The sequence below is a fragment of the Rhinoraja longicauda genome, chromosome 13 (genome assembly GCF_053455715.1).
Source record: "Rhinoraja longicauda isolate Sanriku21f chromosome 13, sRhiLon1.1, whole genome shotgun sequence".
Classification (NCBI taxonomy): domain Eukaryota; kingdom Metazoa; phylum Chordata; class Chondrichthyes; order Rajiformes; family Arhynchobatidae; genus Rhinoraja; species Rhinoraja longicauda.
In genome coordinates this window covers 46914384-46940269 of record NC_135965.1, presented here as the reverse complement: position 1 = coordinate 46940269, position 25886 = coordinate 46914384, and the positions used below count along the sequence as shown (strand labels likewise).

The 25886-nt window shown below is 51.5% G+C and overlaps 1 protein-coding gene across 1 annotated transcript; it reads left to right on the top strand.

Annotated features, from left to right (window-relative positions):
* The first annotated feature begins 1538 nt into the window (after positions 1-1538).
* On the top strand, positions 1539-25880 carry tmem44 (transmembrane protein 44). Its single transcript, XM_078410080.1, is given in 13 exon segments — positions 1539-1891; positions 4958-5084; positions 8248-8335; positions 10912-11072; positions 12393-12479; positions 13238-13408; positions 17025-17168; positions 17990-18094; positions 19921-20097; positions 22128-22160; positions 23565-23574; positions 23577-23648; positions 25511-25880. Coding segments are annotated over 13 exon segments (1410 nt in total). The 5' UTR covers positions 1539-1754; the 3' UTR covers positions 25609-25880.
* The last annotated feature ends 6 nt before the right edge of the window (positions 25881-25886 follow it).

Sequence of the window (25886 nt, the reverse complement as noted above, 5' to 3'; positions counted from 1 at the left end):
AAGATTTAGAGATACAGCGCAGAAACAGGCCCTTCGGCCCACCGGGTCCGTGCCACCCAGCGATCCCCGCACATTAACACTATCCTACACCCACTAGGGACAATTTTTACATTTACCAAGCCAATTAACCTCCAAACCTGTACGTCTTTGGAGTGTGGGAGGAACCCGAAGATCTCGGAGAAAACCCACGCAGGTCACGGGGAGAACGTACAAACTCCGTACAGACGGCGCCCGTAGTCGGGATCGAACTGATCGAACCTGAGTCTCCGGCGCTGCATTCGCTGTAAGGCAGCAACTCTACCGCTGCACCACCTTGCCGCCCTTGGACTCCCCCGACATTGGGAACATTTTTCCTGCATCTAGCTTGCCCAGTCCTTTTATAATTTTATACGTTTCTATAAGATCACCTCTCATCCTTCTAAATTCCAGTGAACACAAGCCCAGTCTTTCCAATCTTTCCTCATATGACAGTCGCGCCATCCCGGGGATTAACCTGGTGAACCTACACTGCACGGCCTCAATAGCAAGGACTCCTTCCTCATATCAGGCTTAGTTTGGGATAAAACTGTGCAGCACAGTGGTGCAGTTTCACAGCGCCAGACACGGGTTCCATCCTGACCTCGGGTGCTGTCTGTGGAGTTTGCACCTTCTCCATGTGACCGCATGGGTTTGATAATTCAATGATGGTTTATTGCCGCGGGTACAGTGAAATCATTTGTTTTGTGAACAATCTGGTAAAAGCCTACTATGAGTGAGCATAAGCGTAGATACGTACAAAAGTGCAACGATTGTTGTGTAAGAATAGTAGACGACACCAAGGAGGTGAACATGTAGCTGCCACCAACAAAGTTTCAAGGCTCTTCAGTTTCCCCCCACATCCCAAAGACGGGCGGGTTTGTAGGTTAATCGCCCCTCTGTAAAGTGTCCTTAATGTGCAGGGAGTGGCTGAGGAAATGGGGTAACAGAAGGACTCGTGTGAACGATGGTCGGTGCAGACTCGATGGGCCAAAGGGTTTGTTTCCATGCAGTGTCTTTAAACACAAAATAGTTTTCCTCCCTTTTTCGCATTCGACTGCAACCAAAGACGCAATCCAGAGAAGGCCACTGTTGGCTTTAGCGTTGTGTTTCTGAGTGTTATAGAAAGGCTCTAGTTGAGGTGAGTGTTGTGTTTCTGAGTGTTATAGAAAGGCTCTAGTTGAGGTTAGTGTTGTGTTTCTGAGTGTTATAGAAAGACTCTAGTTGAGGTTAGTGTTGTGTTTTCTGCGTGTTATGGCAGGCCACAGTTGTGGGTCATGTTTTTCGTGTTATGTCAAGACAAGTCAAGTCAAATCAAGGTAGTGTTGTGTGGCTGTGGTGGCTGTGGAGTCCGTGGTTGCCAGGGAGAAGCTGTTCTTGAACCTGGAGGTTTTATTGAGAGGTTGGATTGTTCATTCCGGAGGAATGCGAGCGCAGGGAGTGTCCGGGACTGACGCCGCCTCGTCCGTGGATGCCTTCAAGCCAGTGTTGGATTCAGGGCGACTGTCGTCACGGCAGGAAGGAAAGCGCTGGGTGGGACAGAGCCGGCAGGGTAAACAGTGAGCGGTGGGACAGTGCCGGGGTGGGACAGACAGTGAATAAGGGGTCCAGATTGTAAGCGGTGGGGCAGAAAGCGGCGGCCGTGCCCGGGACTCGGTCTCTACACCCGGTCTACATCCCCCCCTGTACCCGGGCGGAGCTGGGAACTGGCTGATGTTTGAGGCGATGATGCATTGAGGATGGGAGCCGGTGTGCCCGGCCCGGCTCCCCCCAGCCCCAGCCCCGGTACTTGGGGCGATTGGTTGGAGGCGCGGCTGGTCAGCTACCTGGTGCTCTGGGCTGTGTCACAACTGCTCTGGGTCACCGCGCACATCACGTAAGTACTTTAACCAGGGTGGGTGGGGGAGGGAGGGATGGGGGCTTGGCGGTACCCACATCATGTACACTGAGGATGTGAAGGGCGAGGATTAGCAGCGAGCGACCGGGCAGGTCACGGTTAAACTTTCATCGCTATGTGTTACCGAAACTGAACAGTGAACAACCCGCACAACAGGTTTGTAAACACAACACCCAATAAACAGCATTAAAAAACATTTACTATATTAAAGAAAACTATAGTTGGAAAACAAAACAAACCCCTAAGTCCTTAGCTTTTTGTGTGCACCATGTGAAAGGCGATGTACAATTCATTACAGAGCTGCCTTGTACATGACATGTGCACACTGCACAAACATGGTGTCCAGTCATTTTGTTCAATGTTTTTACAGAAGGTCATGGTAAGTACAGCAGCAGATTCCAGATTTACATAGAAACTTAGAAACATAGACAATAGGTGCAGGAGGAGGCCATTTGGCCCTTCGAGCCAGCACCACCATTCATTGTGATCATGACTGACCATCCACAATCAGTAACCCGTGCCTGCCTTCTCCCCATATCCCTTGATTCCACCAGTCCATAGAGCTCTATCTAACTCTCTTTTAAATCCATCCAGTGATTTGGCCTCCACTGACTTCTGTGCCAGAGAATTCCACAAATTCACAACTCTCTGGGTGAAAAAGTTCCTTCTCGCCTCAGTTTTAAATGGCCTCCCCTTTATTCTAAGACTGTGGCCCCTGGTTCTGGACTCGCCCAACATTGGGAACATTTTTCCTGCATCTAGCTTGTCCAGTCCTTTTATAATTTTATGTCTCTATAAGATCCCCTCTCATCCTTCTAAACTCCAGTGAATACAAGCCTAGTCTTTTCGATCTTTCCTCATATGACTGTCCTGCCATCCCAGGGATCAATCTCGTGAACCTACGCTGCACTGCCTCAATTACAAGGATGTCCTTCCTCAAATTAGGGGACCAAAACTGTACACAATTCTCCAGATGTGGTCTTACCAGGGCCCTACACAACTGCAGGGGTGCCAGGGGTGATCACAGATTCTTGTTCCCAGTGGTGGTAGACGCGAAGATCATCATTTAAATTCCCCACAAAGTTTGTGATGAAGTTGCAGCTGTTTATCCATGTGTGTCTCTCCCCAAGTGGTTTCACATCATGGGCCACAGCTCTTTAAACAATAAACTGTTTGCCTTGTGTGGATCACACCCATGTTGATTTCTGTGCCATTTCCCTTGTAGCATAATTCAGTATTCACTGTTACTTGGGACAAACGTGTCGCTAACCATTTGCCTGTCACTTAGAACTGGTGGCGCAGCGGTAGAGCTTCTGCCTTACAACATTGGGTTCGATCCCGACTACGGGCGCCGTCTGTACGGAGTTTGTACGTTCTCCCCGTGACCTGCGTGGGTTTTCTCCGAGATCTTCGGTTTCCTCTCACACTCCAAAGACGTGCAGGTTTGTAGGTTAATTGGCTTGGTATAAATGTAAATTGTCCCTAGTATGTGTAGGGTAGTGTTAGTGTGCGGGGGTCGCGGGTCGGCGTGGACCCGGTGAACTGACGGGCGCTGTAGCTCTAAACTAAACTGTTAATTAACGTGCTGGAGGTTCATTGCAATTTCAGATAGTCTGAATAAAGCGTGAACTCAGAGACCTCCCTGGTGACTGGCAATGGCTCAAATACTGTGACGTATTTGTAATGTAGAGCGGAACAGTACAGCACAGTTACAGGCCCTTCGGCCCACAATATCCATGCCCAACTGGATGCCAAGTTAAACTAATCTCCCTCCGGCACGTGATCCAATTCCCTCCATTCCCTGCAGATCCGTGCGCCCATCTAAAAGCCTCTTAAACGCCACTATCGTATTTGCCTCCACCACCACCCCTGGCAGCGTGTTCCAGGCCCCCACCACTCAGATAGATAGATAGGTTCTTGATTAGTACGGGGTGCCAGAGGTTATGGGGAGAAGGCAGGAGAATGGGGTTAGGAGGGAGAGATAGATCAGCCATGATTCAATGGCGGAGTAGACTTGATGGGCCGAATGGCCTAATTCTACTATCCTTTATATAAACATAGCACAAAAAGTAAGGAAATTTGTGTTTGGTAGATTATTTCTTTGTTGTAACAATGCTTCTTGGCAATAAATCTTATACCGTTGGAAAGCCTGTTTATTTCCCTTTTAAATGGTGCCACATTTGTAAGGAACATGCATTTGTGGGATGAGCAGCAGAGCTGAGTATGTGGGTTGCGCCCATGAAAAATTTGCCAAATCTTCTCTGCCAATGCCAAACAGCTTATTCTGCTGTTGCTATTGACTCTTGTTTTGAGCTTCTGGTACCCCAGGTGCTGACAAGAATGGGATGCCATCCCACAACAGTGTGTGACCAGGCTGGTGACCAGCATGAGGAGGAGGTGCCAGGCTGTTGTGGCTGTGTATGGTTCTTCCACACGCTACTGTGGCTCCTGTTTATTAAATGAATAAATTCTTAAATTGCCAATATGTCTTGTTTCTTCAGACTTCAATCATCCAATCCACCAAACAACACCGAACAAGAGTCAATGGCAGAATAAGCTGTTTGGCATTGGCAGAGAAGATTTGGCAAATTTTTCATGGGCGCAACCCATATACTCAGCTCTGCTGCTCATCCCACAAATGCATGTTCCTTACAAATGTGGCACCATTTAAAAGGGAAATAAACAGGCTTTCCAACGGTATAAGATTTATTGCCAAGAAGCATTGTTACAACAAAGAAATAATCTACCAAACACAAATTTCCTTACTTTTTGTGCTATGTTTATATATGTTATATATAATATTTATTTATATTTTTATATTATTATTATTTATTCATATTTATAATATATATATTTTATATATATATATATAAGTTGCCCTGTGTATCTATAAACTTTGCCCCACTCACCCTAAAGCTGCAGGTAATGGCCAGGTGAATGGTACCTGTGTTGCGGCTGCACCTTCACACAGCAGTGATGATCAACCAGGTGTGTCTTTGCTGCCTGTCCCTGCAGTTTCTGCAGTCAACATCTTGTCTGTTCCAGGGTGATCTATTTCCGTTGCAAACGGAGTCTTTGGAAGCACGAGCCCCTGTCTTGTGTCATCTATGCGTTTCTGGGCAATGTGTGCAACATGCTTGGGGCACTTCTGGCAAATCAGCTGGGTATCCAGGTGAGTGAGTATAATTTATTAAAACTCATTTTACTCCACTTGCTTTCCTCTCCCTTGATCCGAGCAGCAGTTTTCCACAAGATCTCTCTCCGGTTTCTCCAAGAAGCTTTCTAGTTTCTGTTTCTAGTTTTTCCACTCTCTTTGTTTTCCTTCAGCTTACGACAACTCGTTCTGATTGATGTCTTGTTTTGGCAAAGAGCAGCCAGGCCACATTGAAAGTTCAGACAATTCCTCTCCCATGTGGAGTTGCTGCGGATCACGACGACTGAATTGCTGTAATAGACAATAGACAATAGGTGCAGGAGTAGGCCATTCAGCCCTTCGAGCCAGCACCGCCATTCAATGCGATCATGGCTGATCACTCTCAATTGCTGTGTTTCAGGAACAGTCATTTTCTCTTCAGTCAGTTCCCAGATCTTGGATTTGTTCTGTTAACTGTTTTGGACACAGATGTACTGATAACTGGTTTATGTGAAAGATTGGGTGTATATGTTAAGAAAATGTAATTACCAAGTAGAAGTGGTGAGCTGGAAGTCAAACAATGACAAGACCGCATACAGGAAGAGACAGAGAGCTTGGCAACATGGTGCCAGCACAATCTCGCCCTGCACTGGCAAGATGAAGGAGAATTAAAGGACCTTCTTTTAGGAAGGAGATGAGGAGAAATTTCTTTAGTGAGAGGGTGGTGAATCTGTGGAATTCTTTGCTGCAGAAGTCAGTGGATATTTTTAAAGCAGAGATTGGTCGGCACGGTGGCGCAGCGGTAGAGTTGCTGCCTTACAGTGAGTGCAGCGCCGGAGACCCGGGTTCCATCCCGACTACGGGCGCCGTCTGTACGGAGTCTGTACGTTCTCCCCGTGACCTGCGTGGGTTTTCTCTGAGATCTTCGGTTTCCTCCCACACTCCAAAGATGTACAGGTTTGTGGGTTAATTGGCTTGGCAAATGTAAAAATTGTCCCTAGTGGGTGTAGGATAGTGTTAATGTGCGGGGATCGCTGGTCGGCGCGGACCCAGTGGGCCGAAATGGCCTGTTTCCGTGCTGTATCTCTAAACTAAACTAGATAGATAGATTCTTGATTAGTACTGGTGTCTGGGGAGAAGGCAGGAGAATGGGTTTAGGAGGGAGAGATAGATCAGCCACGATGGAAAAGCAGAGTAGACTTGATGGGCCAAATGGCCTAATTCTACTCCTATCACTTATGAACCGATGAGCTAGTTACTGACTTCAGAAACAAGTGGCGTGCATGCCCCTGTCATTCTTTTTTTTTTTTTTTATATCAAAAAATACTTTATTCAAGTAATAAATCATTTACAAACCATCTTTTTTAACAAGCCCATCCGACATTTCCGGAGGTTACACATTTGATACAGGCATTCACTTAGACATTTACTTACATTTACAGACATTAACTCAGTATCCCTTATTTGGAGAGGTGTCTCTCTCCACCACACCCTGCCCCCCATGTCCAGCAGCGGAAGGACCCTAGACTGTGGTCCTCCCCCACAGGGCCTTGGCATTGGCTGCACCAAGCTTCAGTGCGTCCCTCAGCACGTACTCCTGCAGTCTGCAGCGGGCCAGTCGGCAACATTCCTTGACGGACAGCTCGCTCCGCCCGCTGGGAGGCCAACAAGGCTCGGGCAGACCAAAGAGCGTCTTTCCGGTGAAAGATGTTGATGACCTTCCAGCAGCACTCGATGTCAGTCTCCGAATGCGTCCCTGGGAACAGTCCGTAGATCACAGAGTCCTCTGTGATGGAGCTGCTCGGAATGAATCGTGACAGGGACCCCTGCAGACCTCTCCAGACTCTCTTTGCAAATCCACACTCTGTGAAGAGGTGGGCCACCGTCTCCTCTCCGTAGCAGCCGTCCCGGAGGCAGCGTGCGCCGGTAGTGAGGTTCCGGCGGTGCAGGAAGGATCTGACTGAGAGGGCTCCCCTCACCGCCAGCCAAGCCAGGTCTTGGTGCTTGTTGGTGAGTTCTGGCGATGAGGTATTTTGCCAGACAAGCTGGGCAGTCTGCTCTGGGAACCACGCCACAGGATCCATGGAGTCATTCCCCTGCAGTGCCTGCAGGACGTTCCGTGCTGACCACTGCCCGATGGACTTGTGGTCAAAGGTGTTGGTCCGGAAGAACCTTTCCACGAACGACAGATGGTTCGGCAATGTCCAGCTGACTGGCACATTGCGTGGCATCTGCGCCAGGCCCATCCTTCGCAACACCGGGGACAGGTAGAACCTCAGCAGGTAGTGGCACTTGGTGCCCACGTGCCTTGGCTCTATGCTCCGCCTGATGCAGCCACACACAAAGGTGGCCATCAGGATGAGGGCGACGTTGGGCACGCTTTTACCCCCGTTGTCTGCCGACTTGTGCATTGTGGCTCATCTCACCCGGTCCATCGCCGACCCCCAGATGAAGTGGAAGACAGCCCGGGTGCCCCTGTCATTAATGGTGTTGAGGTGGAGATGGTCAACACCTTTTAACATCCCAGGCCCGAATATTACCAACAGTTAGTCCTGAACTAACGACACTGAACCCAGAGCGAAGAAAACACGCCCATGCCTGCACTTGCTCACAAGACCAAAGAGGTTCGGCAGCAGACACAGAGTGCTGGAGTAACTCAGCGGGTCAGGCAGCATCTGTGGGGAACATGGATAGGTGACGTTTCACAGAGTGCTGGAGTAACTCAACGGGTCAGGCAGCATCTCTGGAGAGAAGGAATGGGCTACATTTCAGGTCGAGACCCTTCTTCAGACTGATGTTAGGGGGTGGAGTCAGGGCAGAGAGGCACGTCTCCACTGACTTGCCCAACCTCAATAGTTCTACCGTAGAAAGCATCTATCAGGATGCATCACAGCTTGGTTTGGCAACAGCTCTGCCCAACACCATAAGACATTGCAGAGAGTTGTGGATGTAGCTCAGTCCATCACACAGACCAGCCTCTCCACTACCCACTCCATCTACACTTCACGCTGCCTCGGGAGAGCAGCCGACATCATCGAGGGAACTTCCTTGAGCCTGGCCAACATTCAGTTCCCCGGGACCCTGGCAGTCAGCAAACATGGGCGCCTGGACCCTGGCGCTGTCCAAGCAGGGCACAGTACCGGCGACAGGAAAGAACACCTCTTGGAGAAGACTGATGCTTTCTGTCTTGATCTGTTTGCAGGTTTTTACAGCAGCTTACATGGCGGCCATGGATGTTCTCCATTTTGTGTTGATTCTGTTTCCCGACTGTGGCTCAAGATCAAGATCAGGTAGGAACAACGTCTTGCTGAAAGTACCGTCCATTGTCCCCACCTTTGTGAGTGACTAGCCTCCAGCACTGTGTGCCGTGGATCTGTTGAGAGGCCACCTGTGTCTGGTTTGTTTGGGAAGGGGAGAGAACCCAGGGGCTTGTAGGCTGGTGAACCTCACGCCAGCAGTGGGGAGGATATTGAACATTCCCCGGGATAGGATTCACTTCTTTTCATTGGAGTCAGTCAGCGTGAAAGGCAGGTTGTGTCTCACTGGACTGAGTATTTTGGGGGGGGGGGGTGTGGAGGTGATCGGTGAGGGTGGGCCGCTGGAATTCTCTGCCACAGAGGGCAGCGGAGGCCGATTCACTGGATGAATTTAAAAGAGAGTTAGATAGAGCTCTAGGGGCTAGCGGAATCAAGGGATATGGGGAGAAGTCAGGCACGGGTTACTGATTGTGGATGATCACAATGAATGGCGGTGCTGGCTCAAAGGGTCAAATGGCCTCCTCCTGCACCTATTTTCTATGTTCCTATGTTTCTATGAGGACTTTAATCAGGTCATTTGATAAAGCCCCCGAGGGTCGGCTGTTCCAGAAGATTAAGATGATTGGGATTAACAGTGGATTCAGAACTGATACTGATCGTACTGATAGAAGACACAGGGTTGTGGTGGAAGGACAATATTCAGGCTGGGGGTCCGTGACCTGTGGATCTGCAGGGATCTGCGCTGGCACCTCGCTGGATGTGATACATATATGTGATGTGGATGTGAACAGAGGTGGGTTGGTTAAGGAGTTTGCAGATGACACCAAGATTGCTGGGGTCACGGACTGTGAGGAAGGCTGTCAACGTATACAGCGGGATATCGATAAGCTGTGTGTCACGACCCCCCCCCCCTGTGTGTCGCCCCCCCCCCCCCGTGTGTGCCCCCCCTCCGTGTGTCGCTCCCCCTGTGTGTCGCCCCCCCCCCGTGTGTCCCCCCCTCCGTGTGTGTGTGTCCCCCCGGGTGTCGCCCCCCCCTGTGTGCCCCCCCTTGTGTGTCGACCCCCCCCCCTGTGTCGACCCCCCCCCCGGTGTCGCCCCCTCCCCCGGTGTCGCCCCCTCCCCCGGTGTCGCCCCCCCCCCCCTGTGTGTCGCCACCCCCCCCTGTGTCGCCCCCCCCCCGTGTGTGCCCCCCCCCTGTGTCGCCCCCCCCCCTGTGTGTGGCACCCTTGTGTGCCCCCCCCTGTGTGTGGCACCCTTGTGTGCCCCCCCCTGTGTGTGGCACCCTTGTGTGCCCCCCCCCCGGTGTCGCCCCCCCTGTGTGTGGCACCCTTGTGTGCCCCCCCCTGTGTGTGGCACCCTTGTGTGCCCCCCCCCGGTGTCGCCCCCCCCTGTGTGTGGCACCCTTGTGTGCCCCCCCCCTGTGTGTCGCCCCCCCCTGTGTGTGTCGTCCCCCCCTGTGTGTCCCCCCCCCCTGTGTGTGGCACCCTTGTGTGCCCCCCCTGTGTGTGCCCCCCCTGTGTGTGCCCCCCCTTGTGTGTGTCCCCCCTGTGTGTCCCCCCCCCCTGTGTGTGGCACCCTTGTGTGCCCCCCCCCCTGTGTGTGCCCCCCCCGTGTGTGCCCCCCCCGTGTGTGCCCCCCCTTGTGTGCCCCCCCCTGTGTGCCCCCCCTGTGTGTGGCACCCTTGTGTGCCCCCCCCTGTGTGTGCCCCCCCTTGTGTGTCCCCCCCCCTGTGTGTGGCACCCTTGTGTGCCCCCCCCTGTGTGTGCCCCCCCCGTGTGTGCCCCCCCCTGTGTGTGCCCCCCCTTGTGTGCCCCCCCCCTGTGTGTGCCCCCCCCTGTGTGTCGCCCCCTCCCCCGGTGTCGCCCCCCCCCGTGTGTTGCCCCCCCCCCCTGTGTGTCGCCCCCCCCCTGTGTGTCGCCCCCCCTGTGTGTGGCACCCTTGTGTGCCCCCCCCTGTGTGTGGCACCCTTGTGTGCCCCCACCCGTGTGTCGCCCCCCCCTGTGTGTGTCGCCCCCCCTGTGTGTCGCCCCCCCCCCTGTGTGTGGCACCCTTGTGTGCCCCCCCTATGTGTGCCCCCCCCTGTGTGTGCCCCCCCCTGTGTGTGCCCCCCCCTGTGTGTGCCCCCCCTGTGTCTGCCCCCCCTGTGTGTGCCCCCCCCTGTGTGTGCCCCCCCCTGTGTGTGCCCCCCCCCTGTGTGTCGCCCCCCCCCCTGTGTGTCGCCCCCCCCCCTGTGTGTCGCCCCCCCCTGTGTGTCGCCCCCCCCCCCCTGTGTGTCGCCCCCCCCCCTGTGTGTCACCCCCCCCCTGTGTGTCGCCCCCCCCCCTGTGTGTCGCCGCCCCCCCCTGTGTGTGCCCCCCCCCCTGTGTGTCGCCCCCCCCCGTGTGTCGCCCCCCCCCGTGTGTCGCCCCCCCCCGTGTGTCGCCGCCCCCCCCCTGTGTGTCGCCGCCCCCCCCCCCCTGTGTGTCGCCGCCCCACCCTGTGTGTGCCCCCCCCCCCCTGTGTGTGCCCCCCCCCCCTGTGTGTCGCTAGCACTGGTGTGTTGTGCCCCGTGCTGGGACTACAACGGCAAGGGGAGATTCTCATCTCTCTCATCCTGTTTTCACACTCAGGGCGATCGAGACGCAGGAGGAGGAGGAGGGAGACAGGGACCACCCTGCTCCTGGCCTGCCTGCCCTTTGTTGTGGGCACAGGCTGCTACCTGTGGCCATCTCCCGTTGGTCTGGTGGATGTTCATGGCCCAGGGAGGAGGTTACTCTCCTCGTTACCTCAGGTAAGGCGGCAGTAGTGCGCGGTGCCCACGGGCTCGCCCGACCAGAGGTGAAACCTGCCCCTGGCCCGGCCTGGCACGTGACAACGAAGGCAATGGACGTCTCAACAAGATGCTGCTGCTGCTGCTGCTGCTTCTGCCTGAGTGTGAAGCTGTACAGTGATCGAGCCTAAATATTGTACAGGGGACAGGTCTGGTAGTGAGTGATCCACAATACTTCACACGGGTGCTTAGAATATCAAGTCGTCCACATCTTATCAACAACAACTTTGTGTTTGGTTCAAACAAAGTGTGGGCAGGGTCAATTTCAAAGTGGTGGAGGAACTCATCAGGTCAGGCAGCCTCTGTGGAGAACATGGCAGATGGTTGTAATGGATGGGACCGTTCTGCAGCCACTTGCGTGCTGAGACAGCGTGGTTGGCGATCTGTGCAGGGATGGGTTAGTGCAGGTGGACGGGTGCTGTAGGGTCACCGAGGTGTACAGCACCTATACAGGCCCTTCGGCCCACCTCATACCTGCCCACCACGTTGGCATACTGAGCTAGTTCCATTAGCCTGCATTTGGCCCACAGCTCTCTAAACCCTTCCTGGCCATATATCGTTTGTCTACTCTCCTATAACTTCCTCTGATACGGACTGCCCTTGGAGTGAAAAACTTGCCCCTAAGGTGCCTCTTCCATTAATCTTTTTATTTACTTAACAGGCAGCACGGTGGTGCAGCGGGTAGAGCTGCTGCCTCTCGGCATTGCTGACCCGGGTTCCATCCTGACCTCGGGTGCTGTCTGTACGGAGTTTGCACGTTCTCCATGTGGCCTCATGGGTTTTCTCCGGGTGCTCTGGTTTCCACCCACATTCCAAAGACTTACATAGAAACATAGAAAATAGGTGCAGGAGTAGGCCATTCGGCCCTTCGAGCCTGCACCGCCATTCAATATGATCATGGCTGATCATCCAGCTCAGTAGCCTGTACCTGCCTTCTCTCCATACCCCCTGATCCCTTTAGCAAAAAGGGCCACATCTAACTCCCTCTTAAATATAGCCAATGAACTGGCCTCAACTACCTTCTGTGGCAGAGAATTCCACAGACTCACTTGCGGGTTTGTCGGTTAATTGGCTTCTGTAAATTGTCCCTAGTGTATGTGGGAGAAAACTAATGTACGCGGATTGCTGGTTGGCATGGACTCAGTGGGCCGAAGGGCCTGTTTCCGCGCTGCATCTCTAAACTAAACTAGTGTACGGGGTGATCGCTGGTTGGCATGGACTCAGTGGGCTGATGGGGCTGTTTCCGCGCTGTACATCTAAACTAAACTGATTTATTTCTAGGATGGCACAGAGGTCATTGGATATGCACTGGGCGTGACTGCGATTTTAATTGGCTGGACATCAAAGATACCTCTCGTGATAAAGGTGGTGAGTGAAGCAGTGGTGGGATGGACTGGTCTACCGCCAACACTCCTCCAGACCGGTGGCATTACTAAATAAAGTGCCCTGTATTACCATCTTTTGATCTTTTATTCTTGATCTTGAGGCTATGTCTTTTTCTGTGACTTGTCTTCAAGTAGACCAGGGTGGTCACGGTGGCGCAGCGGTAGAGTTGCTGCCTCGCAGCGCCAGAGACCCGGGTTCCATCCCGACTACGGGCACCGTCTGTACAGAGTTTGTACGTTCACCCCGTGACCTGCGTGGGTTTTCTCCGAGATCTTCGGTTTCCTCCCACGCTCCAAAGACGTGCAGGTTGATGGTTGCTGGGAAGAAGCTGTCCCTGAACCTGGAGCTCACGGTTTTCAGGCTCCTGTACCTTCTTCCTCATGGTAGCAGCGAGATGAGAGTGTGGCCAGGGTGGTGTGGGTCAGTGAGAGTGTGGCCAGGGTGGTGTGGGTCAGTGAGAGTGTGGCCAGGGTGGTGTGGGTCAGTGAGAGTGTGGCCAGGGTGGTGTGGGTCAGTGAGAGTGTGGCCAGGGTGGTGTGGGTCAGTGAGAGTGTGGCCAGGGTGGTGTGGGTCAGTGAGAGTGTGGCCAGGGGGTCTCTGTTGATATTGATCACTGTAATGTGGAAAACTGTCTACAGTTCCAATTCTGACCTCCAGCATTTCCCATTTATTGCATTTCAACTGTCTTTTTTAATGATATTAATGTTTGAAATGATCTTTCTCTCCCCACTGTCTATCAGTCCAGGGGGAAGATTACTGAGTGCAGTCAGAAGACTTCTCTGGTCTTCACGATCCTGGCCAGCGTGTTCTATGCAGTGGCCATTCTCAGTCAGGATAAAAGGGCAGAGTTCATCCTGCGGGCTCTGCCCTGGCTGCTCATCTACCTGGGCGGGGCTGCCATGGACATCGCCGTATCCTTCACACACCAACCGTACACAAATGCAACACGAGGTGCAACTCATTGCCACAGACGGCTCTGGAGGCCAAGTCAGTGCATATTGTCAAGGCAGAGATAGATAGATTGTTGATTAGTGCGGGTGTCAGGGGTTACGGGGAGAAGGCAGGAGAATGGGGTTAGGAGGGAGAGATAGATCAGCCATGGTTGAGTGGTGGAGTAGACTTGATGGGCCGAATGGCCTAATTCTACTGCTATTCCTTATAAAAACATAGAAAATAGGTGCAGGAGGAGGCCATTTGGCCCTTCAAGCCAGCACCACCATTCAATACGATCATGGCTGATCAACTAAAATCAGTTCCCCGTTCCTGCTTTTTCCCCATACCCCTTGTTTCCTTTAGTCCTCAGAGCTCTATCTAGCTCTCTCTTGAAAACATCCAGTGAATTGGCCTCCACTGCCTTCTGTGGCTGAGAATTCCACAGATTTACAACTCTCTGACTGAAAAAGCTTTTCCTCATCTCCGTTCTAAATGGCCTACCCCTTATTCTTAAACTGTGCCTCCTGGTTCTGGACTCCCCCAACATTGGGAACATGTTTCCTTCCTCTAACGTGTCCAACCCCTTAATAATCTTATACGTTTCAATAAGAACCCCTCTCATCCTTCTAAACTCCAGTGTATACAAGCCTAGTCGCTCTAGTCTTTCAACATATGACAGTCCCGCCATTCCGGGAATTAACCTAGTAAACCTACGCTGCACGCCCTCAATGGCAAGAATATCCTTGCTCAAATTTGGAGACCAAAACTGCACACAGTACTCCAGGTACAGTCTCACTAGGGCCCTGTACAACTGCAGAAGGACCTCTTTGCTCCTCTTGTTATGAAGGCCAACATTCCACTGGCTTTCTATTCTTACCACCAAAGTGGATATCCTCACACTTATCCACATTAAACTGCATCTGCCATGCATCCGCCCACTCACACAACCTGTCCAAGTCACCCTGCAACCTCATAGCATCTTCCTCACTGTTCACACTGCCACCCAGCTTTGTATCATCTGCAAATTTGCTAATGGTACGTTTCATCCCTTCATCCAAGTCATTCATGTATATTGTAAATAGCTGCGGTCCCAGCACCGAGCCTTGCGGTACCCCACTAGTCACTGCCTGCCATTCTGAAAGGGACCCATTTATCCCCACTCTTTGCTTTTTGTCTGCCAACCAATTTTCTATCCATGTCAGTACCCTACCCCCAATACCATGTGCTCTAATTTTGCCACCCATCTCCTATGTGGGACCTTGTCGAAGGCTTTCTGAAATACAAGGTACACCACATCCACCGGCTCTCCCCTGTCAATTTTCCTAGTTACATCATCAAAAAATTCCAGAAGATTAGTCAAGCATGATTTCCCCTTCGTAAATCCATGCTGACTCGGAACGATCCTGTTACTGCTATCCAAATGCTCTGCAATTTCGTCTTTTATAATTGACTCCAGCATCTTCCCCACCACTGATGTCAGACTAACTGGTCTATAATTTCCCGTTTTCTCTCTCCCTCCTTTCTTAAAAAGTGGGATAACATTAGCTACCCTCCAATCCACAGGAACTGATCCTGAATCTATAGAACATTGGAAAATGTTAACCCACACGTTAATTCCTACTCTTTGCTTCCTGTCTGCCAACCAGTTCTCTATCCATGTCAATACCCTACCCCCAATTCCATGTGCTCTAATTTTGCACACTAATCTCTTGTGTGGGACTTTGTCAAAGGCTTTTTGAAAGTCCAGATACACCACATCCACTGGCTCTCCTTCATCCATTTTACTTATTACATCCTCACAAAATTCCAAAATATTAGTCAAGCATGATTTCCCCTTCATAAATCCATGCTGACTTTGACCGATCCCTTCACTGCTTTCCAAATACGCTGCTATAACATCTTTAACAATCGACTCCAGCATCTTCCCCACTACCGATGTAAGGCTAACTGGTCTACAATTCCCTGTTTTCTCTCTCCCTCCTTTCTTAAAAAGTGGAGTTACATTGGCTCCCCTCCAGTGCACAGGAACTGATCCAGAGTCGAGAGAACATTGGAAAATGATCACCAATGCATCCACGATTTCTAGGGCCACCTCCTTGAGAACTCTGGGATGCAGACCATCAGGCCCTGGGGATTTATCTACCTTCAGTCCCAACAGTTTACCTAACACCATTTTCTGACTAATGTGGATTCCCTTCAGTTCCTCCCTCCCTCCAGATCCTCGGTCCCCTAGTATTTCTGGGAGATTGTTTGTGTCTTCCTTAGTGAAGGCAGAACCAAAGTACTTGTTTAACTGTTCTGCCATTTTCTTGTTTCTCATTATTAATTCACCTGTCTCTAATTGTAAGGGACCTTCATTTGTCTTCACTAATCTTTTCCATTTTACTTGTCTGAAGAAACTTTTACAGTCAGTTTTTATATTCTCCGCAAGCTTTCTTTCATGCTCCCCCCCCCCCCCCCCCCTCTTAATTAACCCCTTTGTCCTCATCTGAGTTCTAAATTTCTCCCAGTCCTCTGGTTTGCTGCTTCCTTCTGGCCAATTTATATGCCTTTACCTTGGATCTAACACTGACCTTGATTTCCCTCGTCAGCCACGGTTGAATCGCCTTACCCGTTTTATTTTTTCGCCAGACAGGGATGAACAATTTTTGTAGTTTAAATCTTTGCCATTGCATCTCCACCGTCAGCCCTTTAAGTATAATTTGCCCGTCCATCCAAGCCATTTCCCATCTCGTACCTTCCAAGTCTCCTTTATTCAAGTTCAGGACCCTCGTCTCTGAATTAACCGTGTCACTCTCCATCCTAATGCACAATTCCACCATATTATGGTCACTGTTGCCCAAGGGGCCTTGCACAACAAGATTTATTTTTTGATTTTGAGATACAGCGCGGAAACAGGCCCTTCGGCCCACCTAGTCTGCGCCGCCCCGCGATCCCCGCACATTAACACTATCCTACACACACTAGTGACAATTTTTACATTTACCCAGTCAATTAACCCACATACCTGTACGTCTTTGGAGTGTGGAAGGAAACCGAAGATCTCGGAGAAAACCCACGCAGGTCACGGGGAGAACATACAAACTCACTACAGCCGGCGCCCGTAGTAGCCCGTAGGATCGTTAACTGACCCTATTTCCGGCACGGTGGCGCAGCGGTAGAGTTGCCGCCTTACAGCGAATGCAGCACCAGAGCCCCAGGTTCGATCCTGACCACGGGCGCCGTCTGTACGGAGTTTGTACGTTCTCCCCGTGACCTGCGTGGGTTTTCTCCGAGATCTTCGGTTTCCTCCCACACTCCAAAGACGTACAGGTTTGTAGGTTAATTGACTGGGTAAATGTACAAATTGTCCCTAGTGTGTGTAGGATAGTATTAGTGTGCAGGGATCGCTGGTCGGCGCGGACTCGGTGGGCCGAAGGGCCTGTTTCCGTGCTGTTTCTCTAAACTAAACTGAACAAGATCGCTAACTAATCCTTCCCCATTGCACAATACCCAGTCCAGGATGGCCTGCCCTCCAGTCGGTTCCTCCACTTATTGGTTGATGTTTGTGTGAGTTGGTGAACAGTTACAGATTTCCTTCACCAATGTTGCCAGGTGCTGTACCTGCTGTTCCTGCTGAGGGACAAAGACAGGCGGCAGCAGTGGGGCTTGGAGATGGTGGTGGAGCCAGACACCATCTCGCTACTGCCACCACCTGGCCAGCAGGAGGCAGGCGCTGAACTGCACACTGACACACAGGTCAGTGAATCAGTAATCTCTTATTAATACTTTTATTACGGGCAGTCTGAAGAAGGGTCTGGCTCGAGGGGCCGAATGGCCTACTCCCGCACCTATTGTCTATTGAGTCTTGACACAAAACATTACCATTCTGTCTCTCCAGAGATGTTGCCTGTCCCGCTGAGTTACTCCAGCATTTTGCGTCTACTAAATAAATAATAAACCAGCCAATATGGGGAGAATGGAGCGATATGGATCATGTGCAGGCAGAGGAGATTAATTACATTGGCATGTGTAAGAAGGAACTGCAGATGCTGGTTTAAACCGAAGGTAGACTCAACATGCTGGAGTAACTCAGCGGGTCAGGCAGCATCTCTGGAGAGAAGGAATGGGTGACGTTTCGGGTCTAGACCCTTCTTCAATTAGATCGGCATGTTGGTTAGTGCGGACATGGTGGGCCAGTCTTTGTCCACCATATTATTGATTCCAATGACCCAGTTATTAATTAGATGTGCTGTTGATTATCGTGTGTATATATCTGTGTGTTATTGAGGTAGCGGGCCTGTAAAGCTGCACCAAGTAAGAATTTGATTGTTCCGTTGTCGGTGTGCATGTTCCATGTACACATGACATTAAATCACTCCAGACTCTTGACAAAGAGTGACGTGAAGTGGCAAATATTATGATTTTAAAATGGTCATTTCATTTATTTTGGGGATTTTCATTGCTTCTCAAATTTAAAATGAGATGTCCTCATCTTTTTTTGTTGGTGTTGTAAACATAATTGTGGTTCCAGCTGAGAGCGGAACAGACGTGAGATGAGTGTTTGTGATTCCCTGCAGAGCACGGACTGGGTGCCGCTGAACATACCCCAGAACAACAGGTATCTACGCAAGATGGCAGAAATTGGTCACTACCTGGATCTGAGCATTGAGCCCGTACAAGAGGTAAGAAAATAATGTGTAGGAAGGAACTGCAGATGGACACACAATGCTGGAGTAACTCAGCGGGTCAGGCAGCATCTGAGGAGAACCTTGGTAGGTTACGTTTCACAGAGTGCTGGAGTAACTCAGCGGGTCAGGCAGCATCTCTGGAGAACCTTGGTAGGTTACGTTTCACAGAGTGCTGGAGTAACTCAGCGGGTCAGGCAGCATCTGAGGAGAACGTGGATAGGTGACGTTTCACAGAGTGCTGGAGTAACTCAGCGGGTCAGGCAGCATCTCTGGAGAACGTGGATAGGTGACGTTTCACAGAGTGCTGGAGTAACTCAGCGGGACAGGCAGCATTGGTGAAGAGAAGGAATAGGTGATGTTTCGGGTCGAGACCCTTCTTCGGACTGGGTCAGGGGAGAGGGAGACTAGAGATATGGAAGGGTGAGGTGTGAAAATGACAGATCGAAGCAGACTATGATCAAGGAAATGTAGAATGGTTCATTGTCAGCTGAGGGGAAAGTGACAACGAGGCTTACAGTCAGTGAAATTTAATCAGCATGCCCGTGAAACTAATCGGAGAACTAGGATGGGGGAGGGACGGAGAGAGAGGGAAAGCAAGGGGTTCGCTGGGCTGTAAGCTGTCCAAGCGCAATATGAGGTGCTGTTCCTGCAGTTTGTGTTGAGTCAATGCAGCTAAATACACACACTGACTCCTGCACCGAAAAATGTTGGTGGACTCAACTGTAATTGTAGATTGCTGCCACACCTGGGCTGCACTATCCTGCATGCACACCATCTAAATGCACCAGTAATACCACGACTTTTAAATAGCTAAAGAGAGACGAGTGTGTGGAGCAAGAGGTGGGCTGGAAACTTGTCGGCAATGCCTTTCAGCATTTCAACCGTGTTACCAAGTGGGGAAATATTTGTCCAGAGTGGAATGCCAGAGTAATGAACTCCGAGTCAATCTCAACCCCCATCGTAATTATTCCATTTTGCTTTAGATTACGATGGAGATACAGGAAAGTGCAGGTGTTGTAATCTTGAGCAAAACACAAAGTGCTGGAGGAACTCGGCGTGTCGGGCAGCGTCTGTGGAGGGAAAGGGCAGGCGATGTCTTGAGTCGGGAGCCGATTTGGAAAAAAAAGCCAGACCAAGTCCTGGCCCAAACTTTATCTGTGCCCCTCATGATCTTGCTCACCTCAATAAGGTCGCCCCTCAGCCTCCTATGCTCCAAAGAACAATGTCCCAGCCTATCTGACCTCTCCCTGTAACACACGCCCGCAACCCCAGGAACCTTCCTTGCAGATTGTTTTATTTCATCTGCTTTATTCATTAAACGCCAATTTGAACCAATGCTGCTATAACCAAGATATTACTGAATGACAAAAGAGTTGCACAAGGTTTCGGACTCATTTATACCAAATGCTTTGTTACTCTGCATCTTTGATGTTGTTGTAGATATTATTTCAATCCCAATAATTGTTCAGTACTGCCTTCAACCACTGAAGGTCACCTCACCTTCTGTCTCCTTTCTCTATTCGTTTACTTATTTACTTATTAATCTATTTATTCATTTCCCTATGTTCTCTAAATCTCTGTAAAGCGTCTTTGAGTATATGAAAAGCGCTATATAAATAAAATGCATTATTATTATTATTAATTGATCCATATAATTCATGTATAATTAAAAATGAGTAGGTGGGGAAAGTGAAATTGGATTACAAAAGCTTAAAGTGAGCAACATTTTTTAATTTGTTTCAAATTCTGTTTTATTGCTAATCTGATCTTCACAATCAGCAGTCTTCAGCTGTGTGTACTGTTGCTATTTATAATTGTAGATTGGATTTGCTGTTGAGAGATTACCTGGAGATGGGCAGATATGTATTGAGAGAAAATCTAAAATGGACGGCTTGCTTGTCTATGATCCTCCGATGTACCCTCCGCTACACGTTATCCAAGCTAACATGCCGTCCTGTAGTTCGTCAGATGCCACCTCCATCAGCTCCGAACTTGAGGTTAGTACTGTGTGTCCATTCTACAAGAAACAGATTGTCCTTGAGTGTGATCTTGCACCGTTTTCACTCCTGTGATACTTTGTCCTGGGGTTTCAGCTCACTCTGTCCACCTTTGTGCGGGTGCGGGAAGATGCAGTGTTAACGATGTCAAGTCAAGTCAAGTCAATTTTATTTGTATGGCACATTTAAAAACAACCCACGTTGACCAAAGTGCTGCACATCTGATTGGGCAGTGGGAGATGTGAATGACATCAGTGTGTGGGTTTTCAGGTAGACACAAAAAGCTGGAGTAACTCAGCGGGTCAGGCAGCATCTCTGGAGAGAAGGAATGGGTGACGTTTCGGGTCGAGACCCTTCTTCAGACTGAAGGTTTTCAGTTTTAGTTGAAGATGGAGTTTGCTGGGTCCGAGGGTTGGGCTGAATTTGAGAATTTAATTGGACTGGATTTTTAATGATGACATTGCTTGGTGATGTTAGTTACTAGGCAGAATCATGTAAAAATTCAAACGGTGATATTAATAGGCAGAATCATGTTTCAATGACATTGGTGATGTTAGTTAATAGGCAGAATCATATAACAATGACATTGTTCGGTGATGTTAGTTAATAGGCAGAATCATAGACACATAGAAACATAGAAAATAGGTGCAGGAGTAGGCCATTCGGCCCTTCGAGCCTGCACCGCCATTCAATATGATCATGGCTGATCATCCAACTCAGTATCCCGTACCTGCCTTCTCTCCATACCCCCTGATCCCTTTAGCCACAAGGGCCACATCTAACTCCCTCTTAAATATAGCCAATGAACTGGCCTCAACTACCTTCTGTGGCAGAGAATTCCACAGATTCACCACTCTCTGTGTGGAAAAAAAACTTTCTCGTCTCGGTCCTAAAAGACTTCCCCCTTATCCTTAAACTGTGACCCCTTGTTCTGGACTTCCCCAACATCGGGAACAATCTTCCTGCATCTAGCCTGTCCAACCCCTTAAGAATTTTGTACGTTTCTATAAGATCCCCCTCAATCTTCTAAATTCCAGCAAGAATCATGTAACGATTCCTATTTCAGGAACACTTATTCCTGTTTGAACAAATCTTTTGGATCATCATTTTTAAGATTGTAGGTTTCATCTGCATTGATAGGGCTATTTCTTCATATTTGTGTTGTGTTATTTTATATTCAATTAATTTAGTTTTGACTTCATTTCTGTTTGAACAAATAATAAATTCCAAATGCAAATTTGTGCTGATAGCTTATGTTTAATTTTCAAAATTAATGATTTTTTATTTATCAAATCTACTACTAATATTAATATTTTTCTAAATTGCCATGCATGCAGTTCACAGATTTTTAATCTGTGTCGTTTCGTAAACAATAAATATTTGATAGGTTAACTTTCGATCATCTCAATCTCTTGTAATTCCACTGGCCAAACCATGAAATCCATTATCTTGCATTTGATTCCACATTGTGGGTGTTGTGGTGATTTACACGTTTGATCTGTACCCTGAGTGTGGCTGTTACATGGAGCGCGGTCACCCACATAATTACCACCCACATCAGGGCAACACCCAAATGCAACGTTTCCACACAGAGGGTGGTGGGTGTACGGAACGAGCTGCCAGAGGAGGTAGTTGAGGCAGGGACTGTCAAACACTTTAACGCCATTTAGACAGGTACATGGATCGGAAAGGTTTAGTGGGATTTGGACCAAACGTGAGCAAATGGGACTGGCTTAGATGGGACATGTTGGTTGGTGTGGGCAAGTTGGGTCTGTGACTCTGAATGTGGGGAACATTCTGTCAGCCAGTCGATTAATCGGAACTCTTCATTGGCAAACACGTTACAAATATCCAATTCAAATTGTGAGTTCACAGTGGCTTTCTGGGGTTCTGCTATAAACCGGGGTGCAATGACAGATACGCTGAGTTCCAGCTGTGTTTAATGTCACTGAAATGTCATCTTGCTGTGAATCTGCGTTGAAGGTGCTGACCAGAGTTGTTCAGTTCTGTCGATGTGCTTTACTCTGCAGCAAAAGTACCTGGAGGCCCTAAATTCAGAACAGGTACGAACCGAACCTACTGCATCTAAACTAACCTAACAAAAGTGCAGCTCCCCCCTCCTGTTTGTTTACGACAAAGCTTGGCTTCTCTTTTTGAATAAGCTTCATTCATGTTTCTAAAAAAAAGGGAGGGGGGACAGGTAGTAGACAGGTGCAGCCACTGTGGGGAAGCACCGCAGTCTGAGGCCCACTCACCTGGCCATCGAGGGCTCAGGCCCCGTGTAGAGCAGAGCAGACACGTGACGGGGGGGGGAGAGAGGGGAGGGAGACGAGGGAGAGAGAGGGGAGAGAGGGGAGGGAGGGGGAGAGAGGGGAGGGAGGGGGAGAGAGGGGAGGGAGGGGGAGAGAGGGGAGGGAGGGGGAGAGAGGGGAGAGAGGGGAGAGAGGGGGAGAGAGGGGAGGGGAGGGAGGGGTAGAGAGGGGAGGGGGGGAGAGAGGGGAGGGAGGGGGAGAGAGGGGAGGGGGAGAGAGGGGAGAGAGGGGAGGGAGGGGGAGAGAGGGGAGGAGGGAGGGGAGGGGGAGAGAGGGGAGGGGGAGGGGGGGAGGGGGAGAGAGGGGAGGGGGAGAGAGGGGAGGGGGGGGGAGGGGAGGGGGGGAGGGGGAGGGGAGGGGGGGAGGGGGAGAGGAGGGGGGGAGGGGGAGAGAGGGGAGGGGGAGAGAGGGGAGGGGGAGAGAAATAAGGTTGATTGGCAAAACAAAAAGCTTTATATTTTATATTTAAACTCGACCAAGTCGACCCGTTGGGCCCAAACCTCCTGCATTGGTGCAGCACCCTCTCCTCCCCCCTCCCTCCCTCCCTCTCTCTCCCTCCCTCTCTCTCCCTCCCTCTCCCTCCCTCTCCCTCCCTCTCCCTCCACTCTCTCTCCCTCCCAACTCTCTCCCTCCCCCTCTCTCCCTCCCCCTCTCTCCCTCCCCCCCCTCTCTCCCTCCCACCTCCCCCTCTCCCTCCCTCTCACTCCCTCCCTCTCCCTCCCCACTCTCCCCCTCCCCTCTCCCTCTCCCCCTCCCCCCTCTCTCCCTCCCCCGTCTCCCTCCTCGCCCCCCGTCACGTGTCTGCTGTGCTCTACACGGGGCCTGAGCCCTCGATGGCCAGGTGAGTGGGCCTCAGACTGCAGTGCTTCCCCACAGTGGCTGCACCTGTCTACTACCTGTCTACTACCTGTCTCCCTCCCTGCACACACTGCTCAGCCCTGCACGTGCCAACCACCAGCCTTCACCTGGGGCTTTCCCACTCAAGTCAGCAGCTGCTTCTTAAACCCCAATGTCTGAGGACTGTCACTATTTAAATCTCTCTAATGCATGGATATTTAATGGCAGAGCTGCTCGTGGTTACTTGTTTTGCCAAAGAATGGAACCACTTTTAATAAATGAAGCTTCCCGATACATCGCTGTGTTTTATTTTTACAGTGGGATTTTGAAACATGCCTCAACAATGGAAGATGAGTGAGAAGACAGAAGAGAAAGCCTCAAGCCACAGCTCAGGGAGTGCAGGTAAGGCCCAGGCCCAGAGAGCGCTGGTAGGCCCCAGGCCCAGTGAGTGCAGGTAGGCCCCAGGCCCAGGGAGTGCAGGTAAGGCCCAGGCCCAGAGAGCGCTGGTAGGCCCCAGGCCCAGGAGTGCAGGTAGGCCCCAGGCCCAGGGAGTGCAGGTAAGGCCCAGGCCCAGAGAGCGCTGGTAGGCCCCAGGCCCAGGGAGTGCAGGTAGGCCCCAGGCCCAGGGAGTGCAGGTAAGGCCCAGGCCCAGGGAGTGCAGGTAGGCCCCAGGCCCAGGGAGTGCAGGTAAGGCCCAGGCCCAGAGAGCGCTGGTAGGCCCCAGGCCCAGAGAGCGCTGGTAGGCCCCAGGCCCAGGGAGTGCAGGTAAGGCCCAGGCCCAGAGAGCGCTGGTAGGCCCCAGGCCCAGAGAGCGCTGGTAGGCCCCAGGCCCAGGGAGTGCAGGTAGGCCCCAGGCCCAGGGAGTGCAGGTAAGGCCCAGGCCCAGGGAGCGCTGGTAGGCCCCAGGCCCAGGGAGTGCAGGTAGGCCCCAGGCCCAGGGAGTGCAGGTAGGCCCCAGGCCCAGGGAGCGCTGGTAGGCCCCAGGCCCAGGGAGCACTGGTAAGCCCCAGGCCCAGGGAGCACTGGTAGGCCCCAGGCTCAGGGAGTGCAGGTAAGGCCCAGGCCCAGAGAGCGCTGGTAGGCCCCAGGCCCAGGGAGTGCAGGTAGGCCCCAGGCCCAGGGAGTGCAGGTAAGGCCCAGGCCCAGGGAGCGCTGGTAGGCCCCAGGCCCAGGGAGCACTGGTAAGCCCCAGGCCCAGGGAGCGCTGGTAAGCCCCAGGCCCAGGGAGCGCTGGTAGGCCAGGCCCAGGGAGTGCTGGTAGGCCCCAGGCCCAGGGAGCGCTGGTCAGCCCCAGGCCCAGAGAATGCTGGTCAGCCCCAGGCCCAGGGAGTGCTGGTAGGCCAGGCCCAGGGAGTGCTGGTAAGCCCAGGCCCAGGGAGCACTGGTAAGCCCCAGGCCCAGGGAGCGCTGGTCAGCCCTAGGCCCAGGGAGCACTGGTAGGCCAGGCCCAGGGAGTGCTGGTAAGTCCCAGGCCCAGGGAGCACTGGTAAGCCCAGGCCCAGGGAGCGCTGGTAAGCCCAAGGCCCAGGAAGCACTGGTAAGCCCCAGGCCGCACACCTACAAACAGTGCACCGCAACTTCAGATAGTTCCTCTGTCTCTCTCCATCCCCTCCCCCTTCCTACTTCTCCCACTAGTCTTCCTGTCTCCGACTACATCCTATCTTTGTCCCGCCCCGTCCCCTGACATCAGTCTGAAGAAGGGTCTCGACCTGAAACGTCACCCAATACTTCTATCCAGAGATGCTGCCTGACCCGCTGAGTTACTCCAGCATTTTGTGTCTCCCTTCGATTTTAACCAGCATCTGCAGTTGTTTTCCTACACATCAGTACACCTGCAATCAGTACACTTGCAATCAGTATATTCACTGTCTCCGATCACGCACCTGCAGTCAGTGCACCTGGTCAGCGCACCTGGTCAGCGCACTTGGTCAGCGCACCTGGTCAGCGCACCTGCAGCCAGCGCACCTGGTCAGCGCACCTGGTCAGCGCACCTGCAGCCAGCGCACCTGGTCAGCGCACCTGCAGCCAGCGCACCTGGTCAGCGCACCTGGTCAGCGCACCTGCAGCCAGCGCATCTGGTCAGCGCACCTGGTCAGCGCACCTGGTCAACGCACCTGGTCAGCACACCTGGTCAGCGTACCTGCAGCCAGCGCATCTGCAGTCAGTACATTCACCGTCTCCGATCATGCACTACAATCAGTACGTTCATTCTCTCTGTTCACTGCTGTTCATATCTACAACTGACTTCTGCTTCTTGAACACAGAAACAATTACCGAAGAGAGAACCTCAGCAATTTTGGCGCAATATGAAGAAGAGATAAACAGGACTGGGCAAAGAACAAAAAGATCTTTATTACTTTAATGTAAATATATGACCTTTTTTGATAAAAATGTGCATTTTTAAATGTTTACAGATTTCTTTTTTGCTTTACTGTTGTCCACCGACCAACGTTAATATAGTTGGGCACAAAAAGCTGGAATAACTCAGCGGGTCAGACAGCATCTCTGAAGAAAAAGAATAGGTGACGTGGAGACCCTTCTTCGCACCCGAAACGTCAACCCATTCCTTCTCTCCAGAGATGCTGCCCGTCCCTCTGAGTTTTTACTCCAGCTTTTTGTGCCTATCTTCGGTTAAAACCA